Source organism: Phasianus colchicus, chromosome 5 (assembly GCF_987193195.1).
Source record: "Phasianus colchicus chromosome 5, bPhaCol1.hap1.1, whole genome shotgun sequence".
Taxonomy (NCBI): Eukaryota; Metazoa; Chordata; class Aves; order Galliformes; family Phasianidae; genus Phasianus; species Phasianus colchicus.
The window spans coordinates 40,704,111-40,716,484 of NC_143440.1; the positions used below are offsets into that span (position 1 = coordinate 40,704,111).

General features: G+C 42.9%; 1 protein-coding gene across 1 annotated transcript in view; it reads left to right on the forward strand.

Annotated features, from left to right (window-relative positions):
• The window catches only part of NRXN3 (neurexin 3), a 938,203-nt gene that overhangs the window by 37,369 nt on the left and 888,460 nt on the right, over positions 1-12,374 (forward strand). Inside the window, exon 2 of the mRNA XM_090141457.1 lies at positions 9,894-11,151. Within this exon, the coding sequence (XP_089997583.1) occupies positions 10,443-11,151 (709 nt within the window). The 5' untranslated portion in view covers positions 9,894-10,442. The remainder of the gene's footprint in view (positions 1-9,893; positions 11,152-12,374) is intronic.

Sequence of the window (12,374 nt, forward strand, 5' to 3'; positions counted from 1 at the left end):
AATTGTCTTCCAGGGCACTGCACTGTGAGTCCCAGGGCTGGAAGCTCTTTAAAAGACCATCTGACTTTTAAAGGAACATTTGTAAGAGGATATTTATCTTTTAGTTCTTTCTAAATCTACCAAGTGTGATTGATTTATCAATGTGTAACAAATAAAGCTTATTTAAAGCATGCATTTTCTCCAGTGGCATTACAGCACTTAATCAGAAAAGCTGAAAGAATTTCTAAAAGTGATCATTTTCATAATGCTACTCATTACTCCCCACCTTGGGGGTATAGGTGAAAGAAGCTGACTGGGAAAAGTTTGGTTTTCTGGCTCTGTGGCCCGAATACAGTGCTGCCTAGCGTGGAATTTTCAGGAATGAGCTGCATGATGCAGGCAGAGCACAGAGCTGTGCCTCAGCTATTGAAGAGCCAGTTCCTGTTTTACTATTTCCCAGTGACTTTATCCAGGCTCATTTAAAGAGGTATCAGTCAATGGTGCTCTCTCTGCACCTTTCTGCAGATATGCCCAGGTGCTTCTGGCAGCCCAGGCTGTGCTTCTAGGCTGCTTGTTTTACCCAATATCTGTTTTTCTGCTGCACTGTGCACTCAGTGATTCTGCTTATGCTTTGCTACATGTGTTCTGTCTCTGTCTTTTTGACTAGTTATGTTCCATTAACTTTAGGAAATGTCATTACCTCATTATTATAGTAGTGAGTATCCCTGTCATGTGGGAGACCAGAGTCACTGAAATGGGTTTTCCAAACAAACTGTGGATGCCCCATCCCTAGAGATGTTCGAGGCCAGGTAGGATGGAGCTCTGAGCAGCCTGATCTGTTGGGTGGCAGCCCTGCTCAAGGGAGGAGGGTTTGAATTGTATGATCTTTAAGGCCCCTTCCAACTCAAGCTATTCTATGATCTAGATGATTCCACTGAAATCAGGTGAATCTTTTATACCTGAATTTTGTAAAAATGGTTTTGGTTTATGCAACTTCACATCCGTTTCTACACTTCATCTTGGCAAGTCTTTGAGGAAAAGAGCTAACTAGAGAGAAAAGTTACGGGGCAAAATAGTGTGAATCACAGAAATACAAGTTGGGAATTTGTACATGTAATCAGAAACAATAATAAAACTTATCCAGTGTGTAACTCCTGTTGTTCTCAGGTCTCCTGGGCTCACAGAACTTTTAAGCCTGGATTTAACTCAGTGAAAGCCATCCTCCAGCCTTACAGTCCCAGCTCAGTTTCAGTACTGCTTGGTACCCCCTGGCAGATCACCACATCGTGCTACAGGGGCAGAATTGCCAATTAGTTCAGAAAGTGGTCCCTGTCAAGCAAAGCTATAAGCTAGTTCCTTGATTTGGAAAGCTTTCAATAACCTGAGCATTTCAAAAGATTGGCCTTTTCCAGCCAAGACACTGATGCTTAAAGATTTTCGTTAGCAGTCTATCTTGGCAAAGATTTCTGCTTCCTGCCCAGCATGCTGGAACTGAGAAACTTCTCTATGTGTAACTTCTTGTCATGTTCCCCCAGTACTCCATAGGTCGAAGCAGGGAGGGGGTTATAGTGGAGTGAATTTTGTGTATCAGAAGACAGAAAGAGCAGAGAGCTAGAAAAATGCACAAAATTCACACAGCAGAGGATTCCCAGCCTGCTGTTGCGTACATACCCACAAAAGGAAATGTTTGTGGAGCTAGTGGTAAAGGAGGAATGTGATTTGGAAAGCAGACATCTAATCTCACAGAGGCCATTGACATTTAGTGTTTATGAGATTTCCGATATCAGTGCTCTCTAAGAGATTCAGTCATGATATCTGTGTGAGTGTGGCTCTCTCATACTCCAGTTTGAACATTTAAATCAGCACCCTGTGAAAGTCATTTTCATTTTGGCCTTAAACAGAGCATCAGCTATTTGAGGTGCTTAGCAATAGGACAGAACTTCCCTTGTGCTGTGAACAGCTTATCACGCATGCTAGGTTTGTGTGTTAGGGTTTGCTTTATGGGAAGCTGAGGAGAAAGTTTTATGTGAAATTATGAAGTTGCAATAAAATAGTGATATGTTACATAATAAGAGTCTCTGTAAATCTCTATTTTCTTTCCAAGTGAATGCTGCTTATTACTGGCTATGCAATTGACAAGGAGCTCTGGCCAGGTGCAGTGTTCCCTTCTTCAGGATAAAAAAGCAAATCGATTGCATCAATCTCCTCTTTCAGTAATAACCTAGCATGGTGTTTCAAAACACGCAGACTTCCCTGACTTACTGGAAATCATGCTCAGGAGTGCAAAAGAGTGTTAAATAAAGTGGGAATTCATTGTAATCTGAAGGTGAAGGAAAGAATGAATTTGACCTTTGTTTTTATTCTTGTCTTTTGGGATAGCTCTTCTCTGGTGTTTTTTTGTTGTTGTTGTTGTTGTTGTTGTTGTTTTGGTATTTTGTTTTTTTTTTTTTTTTTCCTTAGGAACTAGTACTGCTCTTATTCATAAAGAACTTAAAAAGCATGTCTAAAGAAGAAGCAGACAAATAGGAAGAACAAGGTGTTCTTGGTTGGTTTGCCAGACCCTAGTGTTATTTTGCTGTTTTTTATTTTCTATACTTTTTCCTCATGCCAAGAAACTGCTAATGCACTGCAGTGGTGACTTCTTTCCTCTTCTTGCCTCAAAGCTGGAAAGCCCATGCTCCAGCTTGTTCTCTGCTGAGTGTCTGATGTACATCCATCTCTGTGATATCAAATCTAATTGTGGGGAAAAATACACCCATTGCAGATTACAGGTCTCAGGAAGGTCTTCTTGAGAGTGACCTTGTTTTCAGGCATTGATGACACATTCAGAATTCAGATTTCAGTAATGTGGAGCGCATTTTCAAGAGCTGTTTATTAAAACTGAAATACAGTTTGTGTGTTGGATATGGAACCTGAAAGAAGCTTTGCTGTTATCAGTAATACCAGCACTGAAAGTTCACAGAATCCACTGTTTCCATATGTGCAGCTCCCTTCTTCACATTTGATATTATTTGATATTTTGGTAGAACAGACAGTGCTGCAGACCACCCAGATTTCCTGGTGGCAGGAAGGAGATTTTGCAGGGCATGGAAGTAGACCAACTGCTGAAGCAGTAAAATACATGATAACAATTCAGAGCTGTGCAATTGTTGAATTTGAAAGTCTTTAGGAAAGCGGGCACTCTTAGTTCTGTTTTAAAGATGGTGGAATTGAAGGAAGGCCAACGTTCTCAGCGCAGCTGCCTTGGGAATTACAATAAGAGCTGTGGTGTTTTGCAGAAATTGCTCGCCTGGTTAGTACCAGCTTGGGGTGGGGGAGTCTGGCTTCTCCTGCGTGGCAGTACAGAGCAGTAACTGCTCCGCTGCTGCCAATGCTTCCTTTTAGCTAGTCCTTGTTAGTGGAAAGTTTGTGGTAATGGGAGTAATTAACGCACTGGGGGTCATTTCTGTGTCCTGGAAGGGAACAGAAAGCCATCAGAGCAGCCCCAGACATGATTGCTCTGCAGGGTTATTTTCTCTCTCTCTTTCTTTCTTTTCCATTGTGCTTGGGTTTTGATTTTTCTTCTTTGTGTTAAGAAAGCTGGAGAGCTGAAATGGTCTGTAAATTGCATTCCTGCTGAGCTTGGGCTAGGTAGGCTAGTTAAAGGTCACTCTCATGGACTACATGGACTCCTTGTGGGGTGGGGAGAGTGTTTAAGAAGGGAATCGCATTGTCCCCTGAGGCTTCTTTAACCCTTCTTCCTCTAGCGCAGATCTAAAGAGTTCCAGTTCTGAGCTGAGTTTAGTAAGTACAGGAGGTTAGACTTTTAAAAGGGCAGTTATTATTCAATATTAACTCTTTCAGCAGCTGGATTGCTCAGAAATGTGAGGTGGTGCTGCCATGGTCCCATGTTTTTTCGAAAACTGAGCTCTTCACTAGTTTGCTTATAACTCTTCTGAGATCACTGAGAGCGTTCCAGCTGTGCTTCTTGCGTGAGGGAAATGCACATGAGTTCATCTCCCCCAGGTGTGGGTGCACAGTTTGGGTATTACACATGCCCACATAAACAACAGTGTTTCTGGAGGTGAGCTCCAAGAGGGCATTTTGCAGTGGACAGTCATTCTTGCCTTCTCTGGGTGGGAACTAAAGACAGGGAGGAACAGCCCAATGGGCTTGGCCTGCTTGATTGCAAACCAAGTGCCCAGGCACTAAGAGACAAAGAATCATTCACTATTTGACCACTGACATAATTGACTGTCTGCATATGGGTGTGTGTGTCTTAATCAGCTGTAAGGGAGCAGAAACAAAGAGATTCTTCTAGCTTTTTCATCTAGATGTCTGTTTTTTTTTTTCTTTTTTTTTTTTTCTTTTCTTTTAAAAGGACACGCTTGGATTGCAAGTGGAGACTTCCTAAACAGCAGCATCTCCTGTTCTTACTTTTTGCTTTGATATGTTGTTCTGTTGCATTTGGTTTTTACTAGTGTCTCCTAAGGATCTCTGTGCTGAATTCAGATAAGGAGAATTGAGCAAATCCATATCCACTTTACATAACAGAAAAGCTAAGCCCGCACATTTTAGCGGTGGAGGGAAAAACTAACAAGCATAAGAGAATATTTCCTCTCCTTGGACTTGTGGTGAAGCAAAGGCACATACTGTTCCCTATGTCAGAGAATGGCACGAGTAGTAATATCCCTGGAAAAAAACATCCAGAAGAGGCCAACAGGTGCTCACTCTAGTCCCAAGTTTGAAAATGTTGGTCCTCATCCTCATGTCTCTAAATACAAAATAAGGGCCTAAAGCCTCCCTCCTTTCCTCTTCTGCTTCTCTCCAGCAGTATCATGTAAGATGCTGCCTCAGGTGAAGTTCTGACAACTTCAACAAGGAGCTGGGTGTGTTCAGCTCCTTACCAGACAAAATTTTCCATATTTTCCACTTGCAGCCACTTGATTTAGGAAGGCCCATCCTGTTTTATCCCTGACTCCTGCCAGCATTCTACTGCCACCAAGATCTCCTATGGGTGAAGCAGTCCATAGACAATCTTTAGTGCAGTTCTTCTGGCACCACTTTGGAGTTGTCTCCAGCACAGCAAGGGGGTGATGCCTGAGGTCAGATTTAATAGCTGGGATGCAAATACTGCTAGAGGAAATAACTAAATTAATCTTTGTGGTTTTCTCTACTCTCTTGAATTTCAAAGCCTCCCTGGCCCCTCTCAGTTCTCTGTAAACATTTCACTGTGTGCACCTGCTGAAGAAGCTATGAGATGGGGTGGATTTTCATGTTCCTTTCTTTTCCCCAGCAATGGTAGCAACTCACAGTTTACCTATCTGTATTTTTCATCTAAGGGTTTTTTTGTTGTTTTTTTTCTCTCATCTTTTTTAGCCATAATTCATCTGGGAATGGATCAGGCAGAAAGATTTCTTCTTATGAGAGAGTGATTTCTGTGGAGACCCACACTCAAGCCATGAGCCAAAAGGAATCCTTTTTTTTTTTTTACTAGAGAACAGGATGAGTGAAGACGGGCTGAATAAATACTATTAATTCTCCGTTTCTCTGCCGCTGGCAAGCCCGACTTTTAATATCAATTATTGATTGTGATTTTCACTGGAACATTTCAAGCGGCATATGTCACTGAGCTGTAATTATCTGATTGCTGTGCCTTGAGCTGACTGTGGGAATGCATATGGAAGCAGAGCCAAATTAGGGCCCTTCTTCAAACTCCTCTGGTTCAATATAGGCCCAAGAAAAGAGTAAACCATTCAGTTTTCTTTCCTAGTGAATGCAATGGCAGGGGTAAATTTGCGATGGGTAAAAATATGTGGATTTAAGGTCACTAATATGGTTTTTTCACTTCACACAAAGTATGGCATAATTGACAATTCTGATTGTGGAATGAGTGGCAGACTAGGGGGACAGTAACCTCTCTGATCAGTGTGTAAGTGGGATTTTGTCTAGTGACCTTAACTGGAATGACAGGACCTACGCAGGTTTACAGTGGTAGGGCTTTGTGGGGGAAGCCAGATTATCCAGGCTTCATCCGATTCCATTATTCTTTCTGCACTAGGAATTGCTGAAAATACCAAAATATTCATCCCCAAGCAATTAGTAACCAGGGAGGGCAGGCAGTGATGAACCCATTTCCAGCAGCCTTTCTGTGCAGTGGGGTAAATAGGCTGCTGAGCAGCAGAGTGCCTGGCTTCTCACTCCATTTCCTAAGCAGGTGCGTTGTGGGACATTTGCAGAGATATTAACCCTGCATACAGAGTGTGCCTGTCAGTAATTATGGAAATTAGTTGGCAATTAGATAATGTCATTCACTCTCCGCATACAGCTGATAAGCAGCTGAGAGCCACTTCAGCATGTGGCCCAGGCTCTCTTTGTGGGCCGCAGAATGGATAGCTGTGACCTCAGCTGCATGGTTGTGGGTAGGCTTCGCTGCAGCAGGGCTGCCTCCCTTCCCCTGCTTGGGAAGTTGTGCAGTCTGTCAGCCCCATGAGTGGGAAGTTGGAATAGCGTTAGTGGAGTGCTTCCTCCGGTGGCCCTGTGTATGTGGGATGTTGAGCTGCCTGTGCAGCATGCAGGCTCCTCACTCTTTGCACTCTTGAGAGGGCTGGGGAGGTGTGCGAGCTGCCTGGATGCTGCACGCAGAGGCAACCTCACTCTTTCAGAGTAACAAGTGTTCAAAGTGCTGTCTCACATGCTGGTTTGCTGAAGGGCTGATAGCATCCAGACTCGCTGTGTTGCTTTGTGCTGCTAACTCACATTAAGCCTAAAATATACTATGGTTGTGTTACTTTTCTATGTGAGCAATAGGTGGAGTTGGAACAGGGATGTTGCTGCTTCGTGCTTGGAAGAGGCAGTGACCATCATGAGGTCTTTTTCTGTTAGATGTGGCAAAGTTTAAGATCTCCAAAGATGACATATGTAAGAAAATACTATGAGATTCTATAGTTATTGTCCCAAACTGTAATGCATTGCTATGGTAGCAGTGTGCTGCATGAGGCTGCTAAGGTAGTATTTATGCTAAAAATAAATAGTAAGAGCAGAAATGTATTTGTTCTCAGAGGATCACTGTGGGAAATGAGGAAGGCACAGGTTTGTTTTGTCAGAATTTGCTCTTTAAGATTCAGATCAAATCCTGCCAGTGCTAAAAAGGACACTGGCTCTTCTTTGCAGGTCTTGCTGCTGTGTGGTGGAGTTTGCTGTCACAGGCTGAGCTGTGTGACACAGAGCTCAGGTAGCAGGGAGTGCTGTGGGTTGGGCTGGAGGGTTCTGGCAGAACTCTGGTGGAGACCCGGCCTATTGAGTGTCGGCAGTTTTCCCAAAACCTGCTCTGGAATGTCCAAGAGGCAATGAAGTGCCCAAAATTACACTTGCATTTCACTATTTTTCATGCCGTCTTCCTCTACTGAAACAGGCCTGGCCCTGTCTTCTTTAGAACAGATAGAGAAGGATTTCCCTGGCTTCACTCAGCCAACAGTGCAGTCTCTGTTTAACTGTTTCTTCCTGGTGTTAGTTTCCTTCATTAGCCTTTGTCATCAACCCATGAGCATGTATCCATGTTCAGAAATCTGTACAAGGCAGCACTGCTCCCTTTATTGATCCCTTGAAGTATCCCAAGCACTGAAGCATTGCATGGGGACCTAGACTTGTTTGCATCTGTAAACTGGGATTTTAGCAACATGGGGTTTGGAAAGATAGGCAGGTTTTTTTGTTCAGCTGTATTGTGGACATGTAGATCTCTTTTGTGATTGTCTCTAGATTGCTCACACCTGATGCTGTGATGTACACTGTGTTCCACTGCTTCTCAAAGGGTCAGTCTTTTCAAACAGGGAGAGCAGAGTAGGAAGGTTGAGGGCTGCTTCTGGTGCAGGTGCTGACACCTGCCCTGACCAGGAGGACTGAAGCTGCTGTATGAGATCCCCTGTACAGGGCCCCTGTGGGTGATTGGGGCTGTGCTGGATTTGCCACCTCCTGAACACAAGCTGAGCACAGAGCTGCCCAATGGAGCAGGGAGTTCTGCTACAGTAAATGTGAGGTAAAGGGAACTGTGAGCTGCTGGGAGCACATCGCTGGCTAATTTACACACATTATTATATTCCTATTCCCATCTCATCAATAATTCCAACTTGGGTCATCACTTTCTCTCTTTCCTCCCGCTCACTCTGTTCTCCTTCTCCATAAATCATGGGCTATTTTAGTGGAGCCACTAGGGAGCACAGAGGAGAAAGGTAAATGGACAAGAGCCACATACTTTTTCCTCCATTTGATTTTCAAAGCACCCCTAAACCCTCATGAATTGAACCAACATTGTGATCTTTGGGAAAACAGATGATTTGAACATTTGGATCTGTTTTTTTTTCTTTTTTTTTTTTCCCCTTTTCTTTTCTTTTTACACCTCTCCTAACACCTCCTTTTTCTTCCTTTCATTCTCCCAAGCCAAGCTGTTAACAATTAAAAGGAATTATCTTCCCTCTGGTTTTGACTTGATTTTATTTGTGTTTATAGCAGTTTAGCTAACAAGCTCCACTCAGGCAGCTGCAGGGAGCAGGCCTGCTTTCCACTGGGCACCAAAAGCTCACGTTTCTTTCTAGCTTGAGGGTTTTCTTTTAATTGATCCATTTTGTTTTCTAAGTGACTTGTTTTTCTGTGCTGGCTAAATTTGCCAGATTGACAGCCCTGGAGACTTAAAGCTCCTGCAGGTCCTTAGGGCAGGTAAGGCAGAGGCTGTGACTGCGTGAGCTATCCCCTCCTTTGCCTGGTGATTCTCCCCCAGCTCAACCACTGTACTTACTAGACATTGCTTTTCTGCACTACTGCCTATTTCTTCAGCACCTCTGGACCAAGGTGAGTGTCAGGCTTGGGAGGCATCTGCCAGGAACAAGATCTCCAGCAACACACATCATTCATATCACTAAACACCTGTCCCAGGCAAATGCTGCCTCACATTTGTGAGTTTGTGAAATCTGCATTCGTGATGTTTTCTGGGGGGTTGAAGGTCTTGATTCACATCACCTTTGTATCTTTGTTAGTGTTAGCTGTTCGCTGAGCTTTTCTTATGCCTGGCCCATCTCTGAAAACAAGCCCCTGTGTTAATGTATCCTAGCTTTGTGCTATCATTACTTGTCATCTTAAAACATTCTTCTAGCTTAGGCATACGGTCACCCACATGTGAATAGACAGAAGTGAGTTAAATCCCAGTGCTAACAGGTCTAACTCCTGTTTACTGAAGACAGAAGCTTGCTCTTATCTAGGGGTGAACTTGGTCTTTTTGCCAAACCATTAGACCAGAGTAATTGTTTAAGTGCTTAGACAGTTTTTCTCATCTAATCTACAAGTTTCCTATCATCTAAGCTGCAGGTTGCCATATATACTTTGGATAGCACGTGCTTCCAGATTACAAAGGTCCTTGTTAAACTCTCTTAAGTGTGCAAGACATGTAAAGTAAAACCAGCTATTGCATGACAGGCTGACAGTGGAGTTGTCTTCTCTAATATTTTCTTGGTGTGCTTCCTAACAAAAGGAACAGAATTTTGGGAAGTTTGGATAATATTCTCCCTTCATCAGTTCTTATACTCTAAAGCATACTGGTCTTTGTACTGAGCATTTCCACAGAGAGGTGATTTTTAGGGGAAGCTTCTGTGCCATCTCTCTCATTAGTCACTGACATTACCTTTATCAAAGGGGTAAAATAATTTGTTGTATTTTTTTCTTGCATGGAGCTGGGGCGTGTGTAGACCTCTTGGTGTGTTCTCTATCTGGTCCTCTTAGTTCTGATGACACAGATGTTCCTAATGCTTTGAAGGACTATACAGTTATCTGCAGGCACAAAGAAGAGGTCAGAATATCAAGAAATGTAAAGAAGATACTGGGCTTTGTGGTAAATATATATTTAGAAGTAGGACCAACTTTTTCTTTTTCTTCTCTTGACTCTGCAGGTCCTGCAAGTTCTCTGAGTGCCAAGCATTGAATTATGAGCTGGAGTGTCACCAGTGCATCATGAAGATTGACCTCACTTTTGCCCTTCCAAGGATCACATACTTTATGAATTCACTTTCTCTTCCGTCTTACTGCCACCTCCTTCAGTATTGTCATCACTTCTAGAAACCAGAATCAGAGGCTTTGGCTTCATCTCTGCCTTTCTTCCCTCCCAGGAACAACCAGTGTCACCTTTGTGTTCTACCAAAACAAACCTCTGTGGGTTATTTTGCCCTTCACAAAAGTACACCAGCTGCAGAAGTCATTTCATATACCCTGTACATCTGAGATAAAGGCCTCTGGATAATTGAGATCTTTGCTTGGAGAGGACGTGTTTCTTCTTGGTCACGTGCTCTTGCTATTTCCCTTTCCAACTGCTCTCCCTCACTCTGTCAGTCTGTGCTCTCCTCTTCCTGCTGGATTTAACAGATTCTGCGTTAACTGCTGGAGTTGTCTTCTCAGTAGTGTGGCTTTTGTTTTTCTCCTGGTGAAAGCAGATTCTTGAAACAATGGGCTTCACTCTCCACTCTGTCTACTTCACTTTGAAGGTGAGTTTGCTGCTTGGCTCCTTGCTGGGTCTCTCTTTGGGTCTGGAGTTCATGGGCATCCCCAACCAGTGGGCCCGCTTCCTCCGCTGGGATGCCAGCACTAGGAGTGAACTCAGCTTCCAGTTCAAGACCAATGTCTCTGCTGGGCTGCTTCTCTACTTTGATGACGGTGGTGTCTGTGACTTCCTCTGTCTGTCTCTTGTTGATGGGCGCATCCAGCTCCAGTTCAGTGTGGACTGTGCAGAGACTACAGTTATCACAGATAAACAGGTCAATGACAGCAACTGGCACTTCCTGATGGTCAGCCGCAATCACCTTCGGACAGTGCTAGTGCTGGATGGTGAAGCCAAACCAGGTGAGGTACGTCCACAGCGTCAGTATATGAATATCGTCAGTGACCTTTTTGTGGGTGGAGTCCCTTTGGACATCCGTCCTGCCACGTTAACCCTTGATGGTGTTCTGAGCGAGCCTCCGTTTCAAGGATTTATTCTGGATCTGAAATATGGCAACTCTGAGCCGCGTCTCCTGGACAGTCAAGGAGTCCGACTGGAAATGGAAGGGCTCTGCGCAGAAAACCCTTGTGAAAATGGTGGCACTTGCTTTCTTCTGGATGGTGAGCCACGCTGTGACTGCTCAGCTACTGGGTACGCTGGCAAGCTGTGTTCTGAAGGTAAGAAAATATTTTTATACTTCCCATTGATCTTTATAAAATCCAAAGAGTTTATTTGTCACTCAGCAAGACTATGACTGAGCTCTTATCCCTGCTGGTGGCTATCAGAGGAATTAAAGTTCCACTGTTCTTTTTCCAGCTGGGAATAATGAAGTGAGAGTAGATGGAGAGCATGAACAATTGCAAAAGGTGCCTTTTTGAAAAGATGCTATGTTTGTAGCATGGGCAGATTTTCTTCAGCAGCTTATTGATGAGGGTAGACAACATGCATTGGTATATACAGAAATACTCAGTATTGATGTTGATAGAAGCATTGGTAAGAAATTATCTTAGCCATCTGGGTGAATTCAACAACATTTTACCAATGCTGAGTGAATTGTTGATAAAAATGAGCAATGTGCATATGGCTAATATAATTGATTGACAGGACATTCAAAGGTTAAGCCACCAAAGTTGGTGCAAGCTGTTGCTCTCTGTGGAAGCCCTGTATTTCTCTTCAATTTCTTGCATACTAGTTGCTGAATGGCATCTTGATTGTTTTAGCACCCTTGATTAAATTGCTTTGGGAAATGCTGAATTATCTTTTTTTAGTATTGCAAAAGAAACAGGGATTTGAGTGTTTCTACACTGCTTCTTGCTATGTTTGAAAATTTCAGTCCTGAAGTCTTAAGCAAACTGCATAATGAAGAATACTGTAGGGATCTTTCCTTGATCTTTAGCAGTGTCATGGTAATTAACTCTCTATGTGCGAAGGAGTTAAGTAAATTGACTGGAAATCAGTGTGAATTTGAGAATCTCATCTCAGCATTATTTTATGACATTTGCATTTAAGCACAACAGTTTGAGCTTAAGCCGAAGATGAAACTGGGCAAGAAGCATTCAGTTTGAAGAAGAAGTAAAACCACTTTGAAATTATCTTACTTATCACAACTACCATTCCTTGACTTCTTTTGGGAATGGAAGTAGATTAACTGGAATTTAGTATGTGGAATTAGAGAAGTGTTGAAAGTAACATCTATATACTGTTGATATGTAAGCAAAAAGGAAGTCAGTACTCCTACCAAAATCCTGTGTAAATACAGCTCTTCTTTTACAGCATAAATAAGGAAGAACAAGCATGTTTTTACAGGAAGGGAAGGTTAGAAAACAAACATGACATCTATATGTGTGTTAGTCTTAAGTGCTATTAATTGATAATAAGAAAAAAAATTATATCCAAATAA